The sequence below is a fragment of the Canis lupus genome, chromosome 18 (genome assembly GCF_003254725.2).
Source record: "Canis lupus dingo isolate Sandy chromosome 18, ASM325472v2, whole genome shotgun sequence".
Classification (NCBI taxonomy): domain Eukaryota; kingdom Metazoa; phylum Chordata; class Mammalia; order Carnivora; family Canidae; genus Canis; species Canis lupus.
The window spans coordinates 55,094,846-55,114,400 of record NC_064260.1 but is presented as its reverse complement, the minus strand read 5'-3'; the positions used below and the strand labels follow the sequence as shown (position 1 = coordinate 55,114,400).

Below are 19,555 nucleotides of genomic sequence, written 5' to 3'. Positions count from 1 at the left end.
TAGGGCAGGCTGGTCCTATAAGTGACTGCTTATAGGGCCAGATGTAGGGTCAGCGGGGAGCACCTGTCTTTCCCAAAGCCTCCCAGCAGCTGGCTGCCTGCCCTGCACGGCTGTGTCCCTAGGAAGACAGTACTCTCCCCCCGGCCCCCTTCCAGCTGACACACAGACTCCTAGAACAGCTACCCCAGAGAGCAGGTCATCGTGCTGGTGGACCTTAGGGCCAAGGATTTGCAGCTTCTTTCCCCTCGATTAGCTCAAGGCTGATTTTGCTGGGAACAGGGACAGCAATGCGGAAAACCACCTGCTTTTATATTCTCAGACTGTGCCAGGCATGGTGCTGGGTGCTTTTGTTGTAAGAACTTGTTTGAGCCTGTGTCAGCCCAATGGGCAGCCACTGCTACTGCCATGAGGCAGATGCAAGCACCGAGGTATGGGGAGAGTGAGTGCCTTTCCCAAGGCACTCCGGTCACGCACCTGCTAAGAGGCAGAACTGGGATGCGAAGCAGGACTCATACCCTTGGAAGATGCTTTGGGGGAGAGGGCAGAGAGGGCTCCAGGCAAAAAAGCAGAGGCCGGGGCAGCCTGGATGGCTCAGCCGTTTAGCCTGCCTTCGGCCCAGGGCGTGATCCTGGAGACCCGGGATTGAGTCCCATGTCGGGCTCCCTGCATGGAGCCTGCTTCTCCCTCTGCCTGTGTCTCTGCCTCTCTCACTCTGTGTCTCTCATGAATAAATAAAATCTTAAAAAAAAAAAAAAGGAAAGAAAAGAAAAGTGGAGTCTGCAGCAGTGGAAGGGCCCTGAGAAATGGGTTCTTACCTTTGGGGGACTTTGAGGCTCTAATAAAAACTGTGGGCTGCCTCCCCTAAAGTGCCTGAACACACACACACACACACACACACACACACACAAGCATATTTCCCACGCAGAATTTTCATAAGAGCCCTGATGGCTGCGTGGTATAATAGCATGTCTATGTCCTTGGTGGACACAGAATCCACAACGATTTGCAATAAATTTGCTCCATTTCTGTCATCAGAGTAATGCCCAAGAGGAGACTGTCCTCCTCTCTCTTCCTTTTGTCTTCAAATGTGAACAACTTGGCCCCATTCTGCATCTGTTTCTCCACCTGTAAAAAAAGGGATGATGTCAGCAAGAGGAGTAGTGTTGGTTAAAACCCACACAGCCCACGCAGACAGAGCCTGTACCTCATGCCAGCGGAGGTCCCCGAGGGCACTACCATGCCTGGGTTTTCCTCTGCGGTGTTCGTGGCACATGCCTGCCCACCTCCACCCAGCCCCACTTTCTAGCCCTCTCCCTGGTAACCCTCTCTTCTCCTATAGTTCGAGGGCCTCGTTGACGAGTCTCAGGCATTTGGCCTGAGCCTGAGGGAGCCTGGCAAGTTCATGGAATATGCAGTTTTCGATGGCATCCTGGGCCTGGCCTACCCCAGCCTCAGCCTCCAAGGGACCATCCCCATTTTCGACAACCTGTGGAAACAAGGTCTCATTGCTCAGGAGCTCTTTGCCTTCTACTTGAGCAAGTAAGTCTGGGCTGGACGAGCCTTTTGTCCAAATCAGCTTAAGATGCTTCCAAGTTACATGATAAATTGTAGATTACTTGATCTTGAAGTTTCTTGAGACCAGGGGTCAGCAGGCTATGGCCTGGGGGCCACGTCTGGCCCACCACCTGTTTTTGTAAATAAAACTTTATTGGGATGCCACCATGCTCGTTTCTTCCCATTCTGTCTGTGGCTGCCATTGCTCTACAGTGGCAGCAGGGAGCAGTCACGATGGATATCATGCAGGCTGCAATTCCTGAAATCATGATGATCTGGCCCCTTCTACAGGAAGATTTTCCTGGCCCCCTTTTTCCAAGTCGCGCATTTGACCAATGGGAGAACCCAGGCTCAGAGAAGAGCTTGGTACAAGGTTGGCCAGGCAGGTGCTCGTCGTGGCAGGACCTGATCTCAGCCTGTAGGATTCTCCCCCATGGTGGGTGGTCAAGTCATCAGCAGATCTCTGGTCCCTGGGCTCAGTAGCAGGAAGAGCTGAAGTCCCCTGTCTGGTTAAGGGTCTGGGGCAGGGGAGAAGCACAGAGTAGAGGAGGACCCTTTTGACAGGCTGTACCTTCCTCACCAAGGGTGGAGTTTGACCCAGAGATGTGTGTAGGAGGCAGAGTGTGGTGGAGGCTCTAGAGGGACCGGAGTTCAAACTTCAGCTATATACACGAACAGAAACAAGCTGCTGAACCCCTCTGAGCCTCAAGAATTCTAGCCCCAGTCAAAGAAGATTTGTTCGACCAGTATTTATTGAGTGTCTACTCTGTGTTGGTGAAGGAGACAGGCAGGAGGCAGAGGAGGCAGGGAAGAAATAAATACATGAGTAAAGGGAAAATATAACTCTGGATAATACTCGATTCTGTGGCCGCAACAGGCCAAGGTGATAGAACAGACAGTGAGTGATAAGTGTGGATGTAGAGGGGCTACAGCAAAGGCCTGTCTCTGAGCTGAGTCTCTGTGATGGGAGAGGGCCCGGCTGCAGAGGCAAAGTCCCGGGCAGAAAGGAAAACCTGTGCAATGGCCTGAAGGAGCACCCAAGGACCAGCAAGGGAGCCAGTGTGGCTGGAACAATGCAGGAGGAGGGGAATGGGGATGGAGCATGGGGGGGCGGTGGCTGGGGGGGGGGGGGGCTGGTATTGCAAGGGCAAGGCTACTCTGGGGTTTTGCTCTGTGTAGGAGTGGAGGCCTCTGGCAGCGATTAGGCCAGGAATAGACTTGATCCAATTTACATTTGTGAAAGCTCACTCTGGGTGTGCCCTGGAAAATGATGCAGTGGAGTGGAGGCAGGGAGGCCAGGGGAGAGGCTTCAGCAGTCTCTTTAGGAAACAGAGGGTGGCAGCTTGGTCCAGCGAGGTAGAGGGAAGAGGGAGAATAATGGACATATTCGGGATATGTGTTGGAGGAAGGGGCAACAAGACTTGCCCTTAGATTTGCTGTGGAAGGAAGGAGAGGGAGGGGTGGGCAGAGATGTGTCCTCCCTCACTAACATATTAGCGTGCTCCCAGGACCTGCTCCCTAATTTGTAGGAATGATGCAAAACAAAAACAGGAGGCCCCAGCAGAGAGGTGGGAACTTGCTAAGCCTGGGGCTCTTTCCTGAAAGAGGCTTTTCTGAAAGAGGACAGGCCAGACCTCTCGGGCTGCCTGCCGTGCCCTCCAACTCCATGGCCGAGTGCTCTGGTGGCCGAAGGGGACAGGCAGAGGGGGTGGTCAGAGCCAGCCCTGCTGCCTGACTGTGCAGGTTCGAACTCAGCCTCACCGTCCACTAGCCAGGCCCTAACCCCTCCGTGCCTCAACCTCCCTGTGTGTAAAGAGCAGGGGAGCACCTACTCCACAAGACTTTGTGACATGTGAACAAGTAAGCTGTGAAGAGTGAAGGACACAAGTGAAGAGTGTGCCCTTAGACGGTGCCTGGTGTGTTTGCTGAGCTTGGGAAAAGCATCCTGCCCCCTCCCCCATCACTTGCCCACCCAGTGAGCTCTTCCTCCCCCCCCCCCCCCCCGCCCCCAGAAAGGAGGAGGAGGGCAGCGTGGTGATGTTCGGAGACGTGGACCACTCCTACTATAGGGGAGACCTCAACTGGGTGCCCGTATCCAAACCCTTCTACTGGCAATTATCCATGGACAGGTGAGTTCGTCCCCCTGAGGGTGGCTCCGGGTGATCCTCACACACGCACACACGTGCAGACACACGCAGACACACGGACATAGCCCCCTGCCTCATGACAAGGCCCTGACCAAGCTGAGGGCTCAGTCCTGAATCTCGGTGCACGAGGACAGGGGAGGTGGAGGCCCTACAGACCTGGGAAGCTGAACTCCCTCTGGCAAGAGGGGCAGGTGGAGGTGCGCATCCACCTACTGGGAGCGGGCGGAGGTGGAAAAGGGGATGGGGGGAAGTCCAGCAGCCTGACAGGGTTCCTAGTACACGGGACAGGCAGTTTGAAAACAGGGAAAGTCCTGGGCGAGCCAAGACGGCTGGTCACCCTAGGGAGAGGCTGCCCAGCCGGGGAGAGGGGTCTTCTTCATTCTGGAGGTCTGAAAGCAAATCACATGAGGCGCCGCCCCACCACCCCCTCTCGGCCTGAGCATACAGTGCGGCAGAGAGCATCAGAAAGCAGGGAATCAACCTGAGAACAAGGAGGCGATAGCTCATGTGATTCTGTGTGACACCAGCACACAAAAGCTTAAAATGTCCTTTGGAAGCTTCCACAGCTGGTGTCCTGCCCCCTGAGCTAGATAAGGTGTTTCCTGGCCAGGGCCCTGGCATGTGAGCTGGGAGCTGGTGGAGAACAGCCTGTGGCTCTCTTCCTGTCATTCTGAGCACCTGCAGCAGGAGAACCTGCATCTGCCCTGTGACCCCATAGTGAGCCAGACACCAGATACAGAGCTCTCACTGTCCCTCTCTCACTTACTGGTTCATTCATTCATTCAACAAACTCATGTTGAGCATCTGCTATGCGCTGGACACTTGAGGGAGGCCCTGAGGAGAGAAATGGCTCTTACATCTAACAGGGCAGATGTACATGAAACAAGTCACACAAATAATGAATTACTGTCTTGATATGTGCCAGAAGTGAGTATAAGGATGCCGAGGTGACCGAGAGAGGAGGCTGATTTAGTCTGGGGATAAGACTTCCCTTAAAAAGTGACAGTGAAGCTGGAACCTGGAAGACGAGGAGAAATTAGCCTGACAATGGGAGTGGGGATGGTTCTAGAAAGGGACACCGGCCTATGCAAAGGCCCTGAGGCACCAGAGAGCTTGGGACATTCAAGGACTGAAAGAAGTCAAAGAAGATCAGTATGATCAGAACAAAGAGAAACAGCTGGAAGGCCTGAGCTGAAGGGCTGCTCTGGATCCAGCCAGGGAGGGGGTGGTAGTGAAGGGAGCCCCAAGCGTGACCCTGGAACCTGCTTTATCCTCCGTCTCTCAGCATCTCCGTGAACGGAGCGGTAATTGCATGCAGTGGTGGCTGCGAGGCCATTATTGATACGGGAACCTCGTTGCTGATTGGCCCATCTAGTGTTGTCCTCAACATCCAGAAGATCATCAATGCCAAGCGGTCCTACAGTGGCGAGGTGACAGGTCATGCCGCAGGGCCCTCTGGGGTTCTCCATACACTAAGGGCCAGTTGGGCCAACCTTCTCTCTCCCTTTCTCTGACAGTACATGATTGACTGCAGCACCATCAACACCCTACCCGACATTGTCTTCGCCATCAATGGCGTCAACTACCCAGTGCCAGCCAGTGCCTACATCCGGGAGGTGAGGGGCCAACCCTGGGGCCAGGTCCTCAAATCTGGGACTTGCAGGAATGTTGGGGTAGCAGCCAGAAGGAGGAGCCCCCTGGAGCCCAAGCCACACCATAGCAGATGTGGCCGAGTGGCAGAGGAGGGCCACGTGGGTCTGGGAAGGCTGCCTAGAGGAGCTGAGTTCGGTCTTAAGGGGTGGGTAGGGGGTGAGGGTAGGGGCGAGGAGAGAAGGAAAGGCAGTCTCTGTGGAGGGAACAGCCGAGAATGTGAGTCACAGGAAAGACACAGGACCCAGGCAGTCCTGGCTCCTGGATGGGCACCCACTTTTCAGTTGCTGGGAGAGCCAACCGGCTCAAAGGAAAGGAGGGAGAGGAAGCGGGGAGGCACTGGCTGTTGAAGGGGAGGCTGCAGGTGTGGGCGCAGTCTGACTGGTGAAAATTTCTGCCTCCTCCAGGGTCAGGAGGGCACCTGCTACAGCAACTTTGATGAGGGCAGAGGCGGCTTGTTCGTCTCAGACTCCTGGATCCTGGGTGATGTCTTCCTGAGGTTGTATTTTACCGTCTTCAACCGAGGGAACGACACGATCGGCCTGGCTCCAGCGGTGTAAATGCTGGGACTGCTCAGGGAAGCAACCACGCCGTCCCCCCCCACCCACACACACACACACTCGGGGCATTCCTGCCCAGGTGCCCGCCTGAACTCTGTCTGCGGCTCCGTAAAGCCCTGCTCTCCGTGGAGAATCAAAGATCTCATTTTCCGTGGAGCCCCTCTCTCCGGATCGGGGAGGTGCCTCAGAAACAGGCAGGACTGCAGAATCTGGTCTGGACCACGAGTGAGAGGAGCCCAAAGCCAGCTGGCCTCAATGAAGAGGGCGACTAACGCCTGGAAGGCTACTGGGGACCCAGGATGCGGGAATCAGAGCAGGTCCAAGGGCTCGGGAACCCAAGAGATCAAACGCTGCCAGCTCATTCTTTCTCTCCCTTCCCTCATCTTTGATCCTCTTCTCCTGGCAAGTTTCTTTCCTCAGTCTTCCATGTGTCCTCGGGGCTTTCTAGCCTTAAGGGATGCAGACCGAAAGGAAGAAACCCTAGAAAGGAGCTGAGTACCCAGGGGGGCTCTGATCGGTGCACGTCAGGCTGTGTCCGACCCTGGACCAGCCACTGTGGGCAGGCTCTGGGGTACTCTGACTGGTTCTCCTTGGGCACGTGGCCTCCCCAGTGCCAAGGATGTGATCGACAGTTTCATACCCAACCACGTGGGTCCCTGAGCTGAGGAGGAACAGTCCCCGAAAGAAGGGGCCGAGGTGCGTTCTAGACAGCTGGGAGAGAGTCCACGCCAACACCACCAATATCCGCCACCTCCACACCCAGAGGGACGGTTGAGGATAGTAAAGGTAGATTCTATTTTCCGATCGCAAAAGCCTAGTTGGCAGTGGCCTTCTGCCCCCGGGGGCTCTGAGTGAGGTCCTTAAGACTCAGATGGTCCCACTCTGGCCACCCATGAGTGCCAGGTGGAGAGAATAACAGGCACTAGTAGGAGGCCCGAGAACTATGGGCTTTCTCTTTGGGGGAGTCAGGGAAGGTTGGGGGAGTCGGCATTGACCTCAGTCTTGCCCCAAACCCTGCAGCTACTGTCTGTGTGAGATCTACTCTATGTCCACGGTTCTGTCCTAGTCCCTTCAGGATGGCAGAGGAGCACGATGTGAGCTCGTGGAGGGGGAGGCCAGACTTGGTAATGTCTTCAAACAAACAATAAAAATTAAAAACTGGGCTCAATGAAGACTCAGGCGAATAGTTTGTAAAACTCATGCTCAAGGGAGTCTTCATGGACTATAGGCGACCTCTCCCTTGGTCAGAAGCCACCAATAAGAGCAAGAGTAATAGGTCTAGTTAATTACATATGCTCACTGTCTCCCCATGACCCCCCACAAGGCAGAAAATGTTGCCCCCATTGTACAGATGAGGGATGGGCTCCAGCTCCCAATGACAGACACATGGTAGACCCTCAGTAAATACACGTTGAATAAGCGAGTGGATGAATTAGTAAGTGCTCCCACTGGCGCACACTGCTGCATCCATGGCAGGAGACATGTGTGGTGTCACTGTGGCTTACGGCCACTCCATCAGCCATAAAAGGTTGGGCTTTGCTCCCCTAAACAAGCCCAAGATCAAGGCTGGAACTGGTGCCTTTTAATGAACTAAACTTTCCTTAAGGTTCCTGCGTGTGTAGCCTGTGCTACCAACATGAGCATAAAATCTGATCTTCAAAGCAAAAAGCCCTCCAGCACCCCCCAGCCCTCCACTTTTATTCTTTGCCAGTTGCACACCGAAGGGATGTATCCAGCCTCTGGTGAGAGAGAATGTAGAGGAAAAGGAAAGAGCTCCTGAACACTTCTTACGGGAGTGCAAATTGGTACCATCTTTTTAGAGATGATTTGTCCGTAAAGGAAAGGGGCGGTAGGAGCTAAGCATTATTCTATGAAAGAGAAAGTCTTCTAACAGGGGATGATGCGCTGGCACCCAGCAAATCCATCCCCATAGAAAAGCCCTCCGGGAACGGACTGTGACGTGCTGTCGCCTAGTGGCCAAGATGCGTGTTGCACACCCGCTCTGCGTCCTCTTTCAGGTCGCGGGTGGACCTGCCCCTTGGTCCCAGCTGCTCTGCAAGAATGGCCATTTAGTGACATGAAACCACTGTCACGTCAGCTCTCCCACTTTTAGACCTGATTTGGGTCTGTCTTGTCTCTCGATAGGTCCCCAAGTGCCTAAGTTAGGGCCCGGGACATGGTGGAGGCTCCATAAATATCCTGGGGATGAATGTCATGTGAAACCAATGTTAAGAGGACGCCTGGGTGGTTCAGTGGTTGAGCATCTGCCTTAGGTTCAGGTCACGATCCCGGGGTCCTGGGATCTAGTCCTGCATCGGACTCCCCGCAGGGAGCCTGCTTCTCCCTCTGCCCGTGTCTCTGCCTCTCTCTGTATCTCTCGTGAATAAATATATAAAATCTTAAAAAGAAAAAGCAAAAAGAGGGCAGCCTGGGTCGCTCAGCGGTTTAGCGCCGCCTTCAGCCCAAGGTGTGATCCTGGAGATCCGGGACCGAGTCCCACTCGGGCTCCCTGCATGGAGCCTGCTTCTCCCTCTGCCTGTGTCTCTGCCTTTCTCTCTCTCTCTCTCTCTCTGTCTCTCCTCTCTGTGTTTCTCATGAATAAATAAATAAAATCTTTAAAAAAAAACAAAAAGAAACCAATGTTGAGAAAACCACATCATCAGTTCACACTGAGCATAACTGCCAAATCAAGAAATGTGGATGCTAACAACTACTATCAGTTTACTCAGGCTGCCATAACAAACACCATAGACTAGGAGTGTGGTGTGGGGGGTAGTGCAAGGCCTTACACAATTGAAACTCATTTTCTCACTGTTCTGGAGGCTGGAAATCTGAGATCAAGGTGTTAGGAGGGTTGTTTCTTCTGAGGCCTCTCTGCTTGACTTGGAGGTGGCCGCCTTCTTCTGGTGTCTTCTCGTGGTCCTTCCTCTTTGTGTGTCTTATCTCAATCTCCTTTTTAAAAATTTTTATGTATTTATTTATTTGAGAGAGAGGGCTTGAGCAGGACGAGGGGCAGAGGGAGAGGAAGAGAGAGAGGATCCCAAGTGACCCCCCGTTGAGCACAAAGACCAATGCAGGGCTCAGTCTCATGGCCCTGAGATCATGATCTGAGCCAAAACCAAGAGTTGAACGCTAAGCTGACTGAGCCACCTAGGCGCCCCAATCTCCTCTTCCGGTAAGGACACTGGTCAGATTGGGTGAGTGCCACCCATATGACTTCATTTCATCTCAACCATTTCTTGGAGGACCTCATCTCCAGCTACAGTCACATTCGGTGATTCTGAGGGTTAGGACTTCAACATATGGAAATACTGGGGAGGGGGGATGTCAACTCAGCCCATTACACAGATAAACACAAAAAATGCTGGGATGTGTCAAAAGAATACAGGAGTCAGCTGAAAGGGGCTTCCAGGGGCCAAACCCAGGCCAGTCTAGGCATGAGAAGTAAGAATAATAATACTGGATTTTAACTCATTGAATAAAACAAGAATCTATGAATCCATATTGATCAATAAATACAAACAAATAAATAAATACAGAGGGTGAAAGGATAGCTGTTCCTCACCACAGACTGCCAATTGAAAAATGTAAATGAAAATTACCACTGTGGCCATCACTTTAATGATTGATTCAGGCATAAATCCTCAAGGGATGCTTCAACTCGGGTGAAGGTTTTTTTGGGGGGAGGCGGGGAACAGCTTATCTGCACCATTTCAAAGCACCTCCCCACAGAACACCTAGGAATCCCAGCTTGAGAACCACAGTGGAGGATCTGAGCAGTAGATGCCACCTTAAAGTGACCAAAGTCAGCACCCAGAGTAGGACTGATCAACACCCAGTGCCTCCCGTGACATTCCTGTGAAAAAACACATAACCTGAATCTAAAAATAGAAATACCTCAAACTCAAATCCAGGAACATTCCGCAAAACCAGCCCAAACTTTACAACTGCCCATGTCAAGAACAACAAAAGGCAAGCTAAGGAGCTGTTCCAGACTAAAGGGGGGTGAAGAGACCAGGCACAAAATAAGGCATGAGCCTGAATTGAATCTTGCATCAGGAAAAAAAAAAAAAAAATCACCTAAAGGAACAATCTTAGGACAGCTGGTGAACTTGAATAGGTGCTATGTGTCAGATAATAGGATTGTGTCAAAGTTGAATTTCCTAAATATAATCATTGTACTGGGGTTGCGTAAGAGAGTGTCTTTGTTCTTCGGAGATACACACTAAAGGTTTAGAGTAAAGGGTCATGATGTCTGCAACTGACTCAAATTATTCAACCAAAGTAATACTCCGTGTGTGTGTGTGTGTGTGTGTGTGTGTGTGTGTGTGTGTGACAGAGACAAATGGCAAAATAACAATAGGTTGAATGTGCATGAAGTATATGCAGGAGCTTATTGCACTAGACTGGCAATTTTTCTGGAAATTTGAAATACTTTCAAAATAAAAAGTTTCAAACTTTAGAGATGGTTTCATGTTTAGTGCCGGGGGTAAGGCAGCCCCAGGACAACAGGGGAAGGGAGGGTGCCTTACCTGAGCCAGCCCCGGGGTGGAGGGAACATGTGGGACTCTGCTGCCCACCCTCACAGGCACACCTCCGGCTGAGAAGGGTGACGGGTGCAGGGAGCACCAGCAGTGTGATTTTCAAGCCTCCAGCGAGGCTCTGGAGACTTCTCTACCACCAGTGATCAGAAGTTCATTCCAGAGGGTCCGTCAGGAGGCTTAATTCACCTGACATCTACTCTGTGCCAGTTTCAAATATCTATAAAAAGTTGATTCCCCCTAGGAGAGGGAAACACACTCTTAAGCTATCTCATAAAGACAGCTCAAATGCCTCCTCCCCCATGATGACCTCCCAGATGTTCCCTAGAAGTGAGCTCCTTTTTCTAAATGACCCATAGCGCCTTGGCTCTTTTTGGTGTCCTGCTCTAGCTGACCTTTGTGATGATTTTCTGCCCGTTATTATAGTGATTTAAGTCTGGGTCTTATTCCTCCCACTCAGATGTGAACCCAATGGAGGCAAAATTAATGGCTAATTTGTCTCTAGTGGGCCTATTGACCAGCACATGGAATGAATGAATGAATGAATGAATGAGGAGATGGACAAGGCAAAGGACTCATGGGGAATCTGGGTGCTCAGGAACCAGGCCAAAGTGGGTGACGCAAAGCAGTAAGAGGGTCTAGAAAGATGGCAAAGGCTTCCGCAAGCATCCGCGGCCTCACAGCCCACCCCTAGGCCAAGGCAGGAGGCCACCCACGCTGTTGCCGCAGATCCTCTGGTCGGAGGCCCCTGCTGCGTCAGGAATGTTTTTTTCATCTGGAGCCTGAGGCCCAGGTCAAGGGTTTTAAATACCCTCTGGCCACTTCCCCAGCTCCCTCCACTGTAACCAAACATGATAAAGTCACAGGTCAGAAGCCAGGACCCAGGTCACTGCCAGAAAGAACAGGGCCTCCGTCAGATCAGATTGGATCAGAACAGACGCAGAGGGTCAGGTCCAGAGGCGTGCTCACCAGGAGTAGGTAATGTGGCATTCGGAGGATGAAAGAGCTGGTGCCCATGGGGCGGGACTCATTATCAGTGACCCAGCCCTCTGGCCCCAGCAGGAGTTCACCCCAGGCCGCCAGCTCCAGTGAGTTTCCACTGCACCCCCCACCCTGGGCAGATCCAGCTCCAGGGAGGCACCCTGAGGGGGAGCGGGGGGCGGGGGCTGTGAGGGGCAGAGGGGCTTTCTGAGAATCCCTTTGTCTCTGCTGCGGGACTCCAGGCAAACTCCTTGGTTACACTCCAGCTCCCGAGAATTTTCCATACCCCGGTTAAGAACTCCATCCTCCGCCAGCCCACTGCCAGGTTCCAAACATCACTTTGTCTGCTTCCAGTTAACCCTCGTGTTGCCCAGTTCCAGATGCCTGCCTCCCGCCTCCCCCACACTCCTCTCTTGCATTCTCCCCAAAGCTGGGTTGGAGGCTCCACATCATGCTTCAGCCTTCTCAGGTTCTGCATGAGCACATCCCTACCCCCAAGGAAGCACTACCTCCTTTCTGCTTCCTGACTGTGCCTGAGAGCCTGACCACAGCGCCCAGTGCCCTCGCTGCTCAGGGGACACAGAGTTGGGGCTATAGGGTCCCCATGGTCCTAGCCCCTAAAGGCCACTGGGCTCCTGCTGCCCTGGGCCAACTCACTCACTCATCCTTTCATGTGTTCATTCACGTCATCTATATGGAAACATCAATTCTGCACCATCTGCACGGGGGCATCCCAGCTTCAGCTTGCATACCTCTCATGGGGCAGAGCTCACTACCTGTATATTGCCTTATCCACCAGCAGACCTTTTCCCCCCGGGTTGGGCCCAGGGACAAGCCTTGGGAGCTCTGAAATTGGGCATGTGTATTCCTGGGAAAGTGGCAGTAAATGCTTACAAGTGTGGGCTCACATTCCAGACAGCCTGGATTTGAACCCCAGCTGCCCCCTGCCAGCTGCATAACCTGTGTAACCTTGAACCACTGAACCTCTCTGCATCCTACCAGTGACTCATAAAGAGGAGGGGTACCTGACTCACAGGGTCGTGGAAATGAGACTGAATTCCCAGCACACACTTGCCTTTATACCCGCTAGTCAGTATCCTGCTCCCAGGCGTCTGTGCATTACCGTCATGCCACTGACCTGCCTCCTTGTCCCAGGGGCTGGTCTGGGTGGGAGGAGCTTGGTTTCACCTGCCCCAGGGAGATGGACTGTGCCTGGACCAGTGTCCTGTCTCCTGTGCGCCATTTGCCAGTCCTCAGAGGTCTGGAAACCAAACCAAACCAATTAGAAATTCACTTTCCTTAGTGAATAAGGAGGATCCAGAGCCAGAGTGAGGGGATGACCTGCTTTTTCATTTTTTTCAATTGTGAAGCATAACCAACATGTAAATAGGCTTAAAGCATAAATACACGATTTAGCATATTGTTATGAAACATTCAAGTAAGCCCATGCAGGCCAAGAAATAGAACACACCAGCTCCCAGAAGCCTTGCACATGTTTCCATTCAAGAGAATTTTCACCTCTACTATCCCAAAAATCTCAGGTCCAGCGGGGCAGGCACAGTTGGCATTAGACCCTCTTAGCAGAAGAGTCAAGGTTGCCTTCCACTGCTCTGAACCCTAGGCAAGCTGCTGAACCTCTCTGAGCCTCAGTTTACCAGCTGAGGTAAATGAAATGGTGCCGTATAGCTCAGGATCTATCTCATGGGAAGATCTCATGCAGGTGTATAGGTACCTGGCATGACACAGGTAAGTACTCGACACTTGCAGGCGATTACTTTTGCTAACTTGGGTTGGGACAGCCATGGGGGAGAGATTTTCTAGGGGAGATTTCCTCTGCTCCTGCAAACTCCAAATCTGCAAATGAGGTAAGACACCTAAGAGGTAAGAGTGAGAAGAGCCTCTGTTTCAGGGGTTTTTCAAACTGTAAGTTCAATTTCCAGGGGTTCCATAGGAATGTCTTGTGGAGTTGGCGAGTCTTCATCCCCTCTGCTGCCAAGGCAATTCAGCTTGTTCCCCTTTTCCTATAATGGCATCATATGCATGTAAGATTTTATTTTTTTTTTTGTTTTTTAAGATTTTATTTATTTATTTGAGAGAGAGATAGAGAAAGACAGCATGAGCAGAAGAGAGGCAGAGGGAGAGAGAGAAGCAGACTCTCCACTGAGCAGGGAGCCTAACATGGCACTCCATCCCAGGACCCCAGGATCATGACCTGAACCAAAGGCAGATGCTTCACCGACTGAGCCGCCCAGGCACCCCACATTTTATAAAGATATTTTGTCCTTAAACAATTAAATTACTGATGTAAAACTCCTACAAGTTATAATAAAAGACAAGCAACCTAATGGTCTTTTAAATGAGCTGATGTAAAACTGATGTAAAACTGATGTAAAACTGATGTAAAACTCCTACAAGTTATAATAAAAGACAAGCAACCTAATGGTCTTTTAAATGAGCAAAAGACTTGAGCAGGCACCAATGGCCAGTAAGCACGTGCTTAGCGTTACTATTCAGGAAATGCAGATTAAAACCACAAGAAGGTACCTTCTTACACCCACTAGAGTAGCTAAAATTAAATGATGGACATGCCAAGTGTTGACCAGAACGTGGAGCAACTGGAACTCCCACTATCTGCTGGTGGGAGCACAAAATGGTACAACCACTTGGAAAACTGCTTAGCAGTTTGTACTAGAGCTGAACCTGCCCTATGACCCAGCAAGTCCACTCCTGGTCTACAGCCAATAGAAATGCTACATATATTCACCAAAAGGCATGTATTGGAATGTTAATAGCACCATGTTCCTAAGAACCCCCACTCTGGAAGCTACCGAAGGCCCATAGACCAGAGAAGAGGTCCAGAAAATGTATATTTACACAACAAAACAATACACGGCAGTGAAAATCACTGATTTGCAGCTGCCCACTATCCTGGGGTAAATCTCATGAACATAATTTGGAGCCAAGAAGCTAGACCCAGAGAGTAGATGTTAGGTGGTGCGGTTTCCCTGAAGTACAGAAACAGGCCAAATTAATCTTTATTGTTTGAAATTAGAGTGGTGATTATGCTTGGTTTCGGGGGGTGGATCTAGAAGGGGGGCCTCAGGGAGCTCTGTGGGCCCTTGCAATGTTCTATTCCTTGATCTGGGTAGTGGTTACATGGACTTTTTCGGTTTGTGAAATTGCATGAAGCCATTCCCTATGGTACACACCTTATAGTTCAAGAAATGCTTTTAAAATGATGATGTAGGGAGGGGCCCCTGGGTGGTTCAGTCAGTTAAGTGTCTGCCTTCAACTCAGATCATGATCCTGGGGTCCTGGGATGGAACCCTGCATCGGGCCCCCAGGTCCGTGGAGAAACCTGCTTCTCCTCCCTCTGCTTGTGTGCTCTCTCTCTCTCTCTTTCTCTCTCTCTCTCCAATAAATAAAATCTAAAATAAAATAAAATGATGGTGTAAACTGACATGAAATCACCTGGGAAACACATGAACATTTCATTTTTCTTTTTTTTTTTAAGATTTTATTTATTTATTCATGAGAGACACAGAGAGAGGAGAGAAGCAGAGACACAGGCAGAGGGAGAAGCAGGCTCCATGCAGGAGCCCGTCCATCCGGGGTCTCCGGAATCAGGCCCTGGGCTGGAGGTGGTGCTAAACCGCTGAGCCACCCGGGCTGCCCCTCATTTTTCTTTCAAAAGCAGCCTACAAGAGTATTTTATTGTCTGGCCCCATTTTCGGAAAAAATAAATTTATTCATTTACGACATTAATGGGGGGATCATTCTGGGTGCGGTCGAATCCCTTTAAAACTTTTATTTGCCTATAAGTAATCTTACTAGGGACATGCATTATTTGTAGACTCGGGCCCCAAAAATGTCATTATAAATTTAATTGTAAAACATGTGCCCATCCCTAGAGCAATTCCGCAGGGCTGAGGCTGGGGAGTGGAAGTGTGTGGTCAGCGTTGGAAGATTGTGTGCCTGGGGCAAGGCCTTGATTGAAAGCCCCTAGGGGACCAGCCAGCCCAAAGCCTATCACACCAGCTCGATAACACTTATCTTGCTTAAATGCTCCATTTCAGTCTTGCCAAGACTGAGTTCTTTAGATCTCATTCCATTGCTTGATTTGATATGTTCACGGAACGTTTCTGAACACCTGTGCCCTTGGCGGGGGGTGCCCTGCCTTAGTGATGCCGTTCTGAGTGCCCCTTGAAGCCAAGTTCAGGGCAGGGCTAATGGCAGTGTACACAGTGTTGTCTAATCTTTCTGCCAGGCCAGTCTGGCACAATGAGATTACCTGGCATCCCCCTTGGCAGCCGAGGAGCGGCTCTGGCTGCTGATCAGACCTGCTCATGGAAGACACGTGGTCCTAGAATCGGGGATCTACTGTCCCTCCCAGGAATTCCTATGGGGACTGGGTGGAGGGGCCTCCCTGAGTGCCCCGGGAGGAGACTGTGGCCATGATGGAACATCCACCTCACGTTCTAACCAATGGGCGGGAACTAGGTGGGGGGTAGGGTGGGCGCAGAGCCTGGCCCAGGGCAACGGTCTCCCCAGACCACAGACTTCTGTGACACAGGTTCTAGTCCCTAAATAGTGTCACTGTTTAGTTATAGGAACCCATGCTGACCACTTAAACCTTCTGAACTGTGTCAGTAGGGATAATTCAGGGATGATAATAATTCTTAAAAGCCCCTGTATCTCAAAGCACTGAGAAAAGCTAGGAGAGCCTCAGAAGCCCAAGCCTTGCTGCATGGACGGAGTTTCATATGTCAGCTCCCTTCTTGCCCGATGGCTCACGTTGCCTGGGCAGGAAACTGCCAGGAGGGCTCTGGAATGGCCCCAAATGGAGAAAAGCAGAGGTGGTTATGTCACTCTTAATGGAGTTTTCAAGGGGGTTTATATTATATTTGTTTCTTTTTTTTTTTAAGATTTTTATTTATTCATGAGAGATATGATATGAGAGACACATCTCTCATGAATGGGGAGCCCGATGCGGGACTTGATCCCAGGACCCCGGGATCACAACCTGAGCCAAAGGCAGATGCTCAACCACTGAGCCACCCAGGTGCCCTCTATTGTATTAGTTTCTACTGTTGGTGACAAATTAACACAAATTTACAGGTTGAAACACTCACATTTATTAGCTCACGGTTGCTGCGGGTCAGGCATCCAGGTTCATTCAACTGGTCCTCTGTTTCAGTGTCTCATGAAGCTGCAGTCAGGGTGTCAGCCAGGGACGTGGTCTCATCTGGCATTCGGCTGGATAAGGGTCCACTTCCCAGCTCACACGGTTGTTGGCAGGATCCAGCTCCTTGTGAGTTGTCAGACTAGGGGCCTCAGTTCCTTGCTGGCTGTTGACTAGAGGCCACCCCCTATTCTTTGCTGTTTGGGCCTCTCCATGGGGGCAGCTTGTTCCATCAGAGTGAGCGAGGAAAAACATCTATACAAAGAGTCTCACTGGGTGTTACACTATATGTTGGCAAACTGAATTTAAATAAAAGAAAAAAGAGAAAAAAAGACTCTACTGGCAAGACAGAAGTGATGATGATCCCGTATAATATAATCACAAAAGTGGCATCCCATGTGCTTTCCCACATCCTATTGGCTAGAACAAGTCACAGGTTCTCCTGCATGCATTCAAGGGAGGGGAGCAGGAGGGGCAAGGATAATTGGGGCTCATCATAGACTGAGACATAACTGGGGATTGGTGCCACCGAGCAGTTCAGCCTCTCTCAAGGTGTTAAAATCTCTAATATGGGAAGACTCGACTATCTTCACCCATCTAAGAGCTTCTCTTTAGTGTGATCCAAAGACCTATCCAGGTGGGAAGGAAAGAGCTCCCCACCGCTATCTGCCCTCTCTTGACTTGACTACAAACCCTTGAAGGCTCGGTGTGTTTTCATTTTGCTCATGGATGTACCCCCAGCCTCCTGAACATGCCTGCCCAGCATGTAACAGGTTCATAGTAAAAATGTACTAAACGAATGCGTGAATGGCTCTCTTGGGTTCCTGCCTGAGGAGCCTTCCTTCTGCTTCCTGAACATATTTCTCCTCTATCCAAAATTCCCATGTGGGTCTCACAGACAAGCTATGCCCCCCAGATGGATGCCAGGGAAGCCTGGACACTACCTACCCCTCCTAGATGGACCATGGCCACCCCACTCTCACCCCCAGGATGGCGTGAAAGAGCCAGCCAGCCAGTCACTCTGAGGAGTTTCGGTCCTCACTCGGCTCCCCAGGGCTTCACCACAGTGGACCAGCTTCATCACTGCCACCATTCGATGTGGAAGAGAAAAGCAGGCTGTGACCGGTATTACTCGTGGTTCTGAAGGACCGAAATGGAAGCAGGGGTGGAGAATGCATTGTTCTTTTCTTTTGTGTTTCCTTTAATGGTATTACAACACCTTATTTCAAAGGAATCAAATGGGTCCTCACCAGGGCACCCCCACAAGCAGAACCTAGTACCCAATTTCCCTTCACCACCAGCCGCCCCCCCCAGCTTGTGTGGCTGTTACTGGCTGAACGCATCACCTGCTATAAAAGTCAGGTGCGTCACGTCTGTTGTCATAGAGTAAAGCATTCCTTTTCTTTCTTTTCTTTTCTTTATTTTTTTTAAGCATTCCTTTTCAAGTGTACAATCTAGAGAGTATTTCCATCTCCCCAAAGCCAACCTCTTCCTCTGGACTCTCACCTGTTTTCTGTTCCCATTATTTTGCCTTTTCCAGAATGTCATATAGGTAGAATCTTACACAGGTAGCCTCTTTGAGTCTGACCTCCTTTATTCAGCACGATGCTTAAGAGATTCAAGCAGCAGCTCCTTTGTTTCTCTGTTGCTGAGGGCTCTTCTGTCAAGTGGCTGCACCACCATTTGCATATCCAGGGAACAGCTGAAGGACTTCCAAGTTGTTTCCAGTTTTTGACAATTATGAAAAAAAGCTGTTACAAACATCTGTGTACAGGTCCTTGTGGGGACATACGGTTTTCATTTCTTTTCAGTGAATAGAAACCCAGTATTTTAGTGAATACCCGGGAGGAAGATTGCTGGGTCAAATGGTAAGTACATGTTTACTTTACAAGAAGCTGCTAAGTCATTTTCCAAAGGGGAAATGCCTCTTGCATGTCCACCTGCAATGGTGGCCCAGCATCCCCACCAGCACCCGCAGTTGACTGACAGTTGCTTTCATTTTAGCCATTGTAAGTGTGTGGCTGCTTAGGGGCACCAGGGTGGTGCAGTCGTTTAGGCGTCTGATGCTTGGTATTGGCTCAGGTCATGATCTCACGGTGGTGGGATTGAGCCCCAAGTCGGGCTTTGCACTCATCATGGAGTCTGCTTGAGATTCTCTCTCTCTCCCTCTGCCCCCCCACCCTGCTCATGTGTGCATGTGCTCTCTCTCTCTAAAATAATCTTTTAAAAAAAAAAAGTGTGTGGCTTGTTAGCACGCCATGTTTTTTTTTTTTTTTTTTTAATTTTTTTATTTATTTATGATAGTCTCACAGAGAGAGAGAGAGAGAGGCAGAGACACAGGCAGAGGGAGAAGCAGGCTCCATGCACCGGGAGCCCGACGTGGGATTCGATCCCGGGTCTCCAGGATCGCGCCCTGGGCCAAAGGCAGGCGCCAAACCGCTGCGCCACCCAGGGATCCCTAGCACGCCATGTTTTATCCTCACAACGATCCCATGAAAGTGGGAGGACTATTATCCCCGTTAGTCCCAGGTCTCACAGACATTCGGAGGCAGTACTAAGGTCCTTACCTAGACCCTGGATCCAGAACTCTTCATAAGATTCACCCATAGCCTGCGGTAAGCTCTAGTCCAGGGACTGAGGGAGAAGGCACAAGGAGCAACAGAGAAGGGCCAGGATTCAAGCTCCCTCAGGCAAGTGTCACAAATTCTCTGTGCCTCAGTCTCCTCATCCATCAAATGTGGATAATAATATTACTTAGCAGAGTGAGCTAAGAGTAAGAGATCAATAAATCCAAGCTCCTTGGTGTCTTCTGCCAATGGAGAGAAACACATGGAACATGCTGCCCCAGGTCAGTTAGCAGAATGGCTAAGTAGGGAATCATGACCCCACTTGGAGCCACATTCCCAACCTGCTCTTTTTTTTTTAAGATTTATTATTTAT

General features: G+C 50.7%; 1 protein-coding gene across 5 annotated transcripts in view; it reads left to right on the top strand.

Moving 5' to 3' along the window:
- The window catches only part of LOC112659492 (pepsin F-like), a 29,698-nt gene extending 22,619 nt beyond the window's left edge, over positions 1-7,079 (top strand). For all 5 annotated transcript variants that reach the window (XM_025446376.3, XM_025446375.3, XM_035701894.2 and 2 more), the window contains 5 exons: positions 1,340-1,539; positions 3,567-3,683; positions 4,987-5,131; positions 5,219-5,317; positions 5,759-7,079. In XM_025446376.3, coding sequence (XP_025302161.3) covers positions 1,340-1,539; positions 3,567-3,683; positions 4,987-5,131; positions 5,219-5,317; positions 5,759-5,911 — 714 coding nt within the window. In that variant the 3' untranslated portion in view covers positions 5,912-7,079. The remainder of the gene's footprint in view (positions 1-1,339; positions 1,540-3,566; positions 3,684-4,986; positions 5,132-5,218; positions 5,318-5,758) is intronic.
- The last annotated feature ends 12,476 nt before the right edge of the window (positions 7,080-19,555 follow it).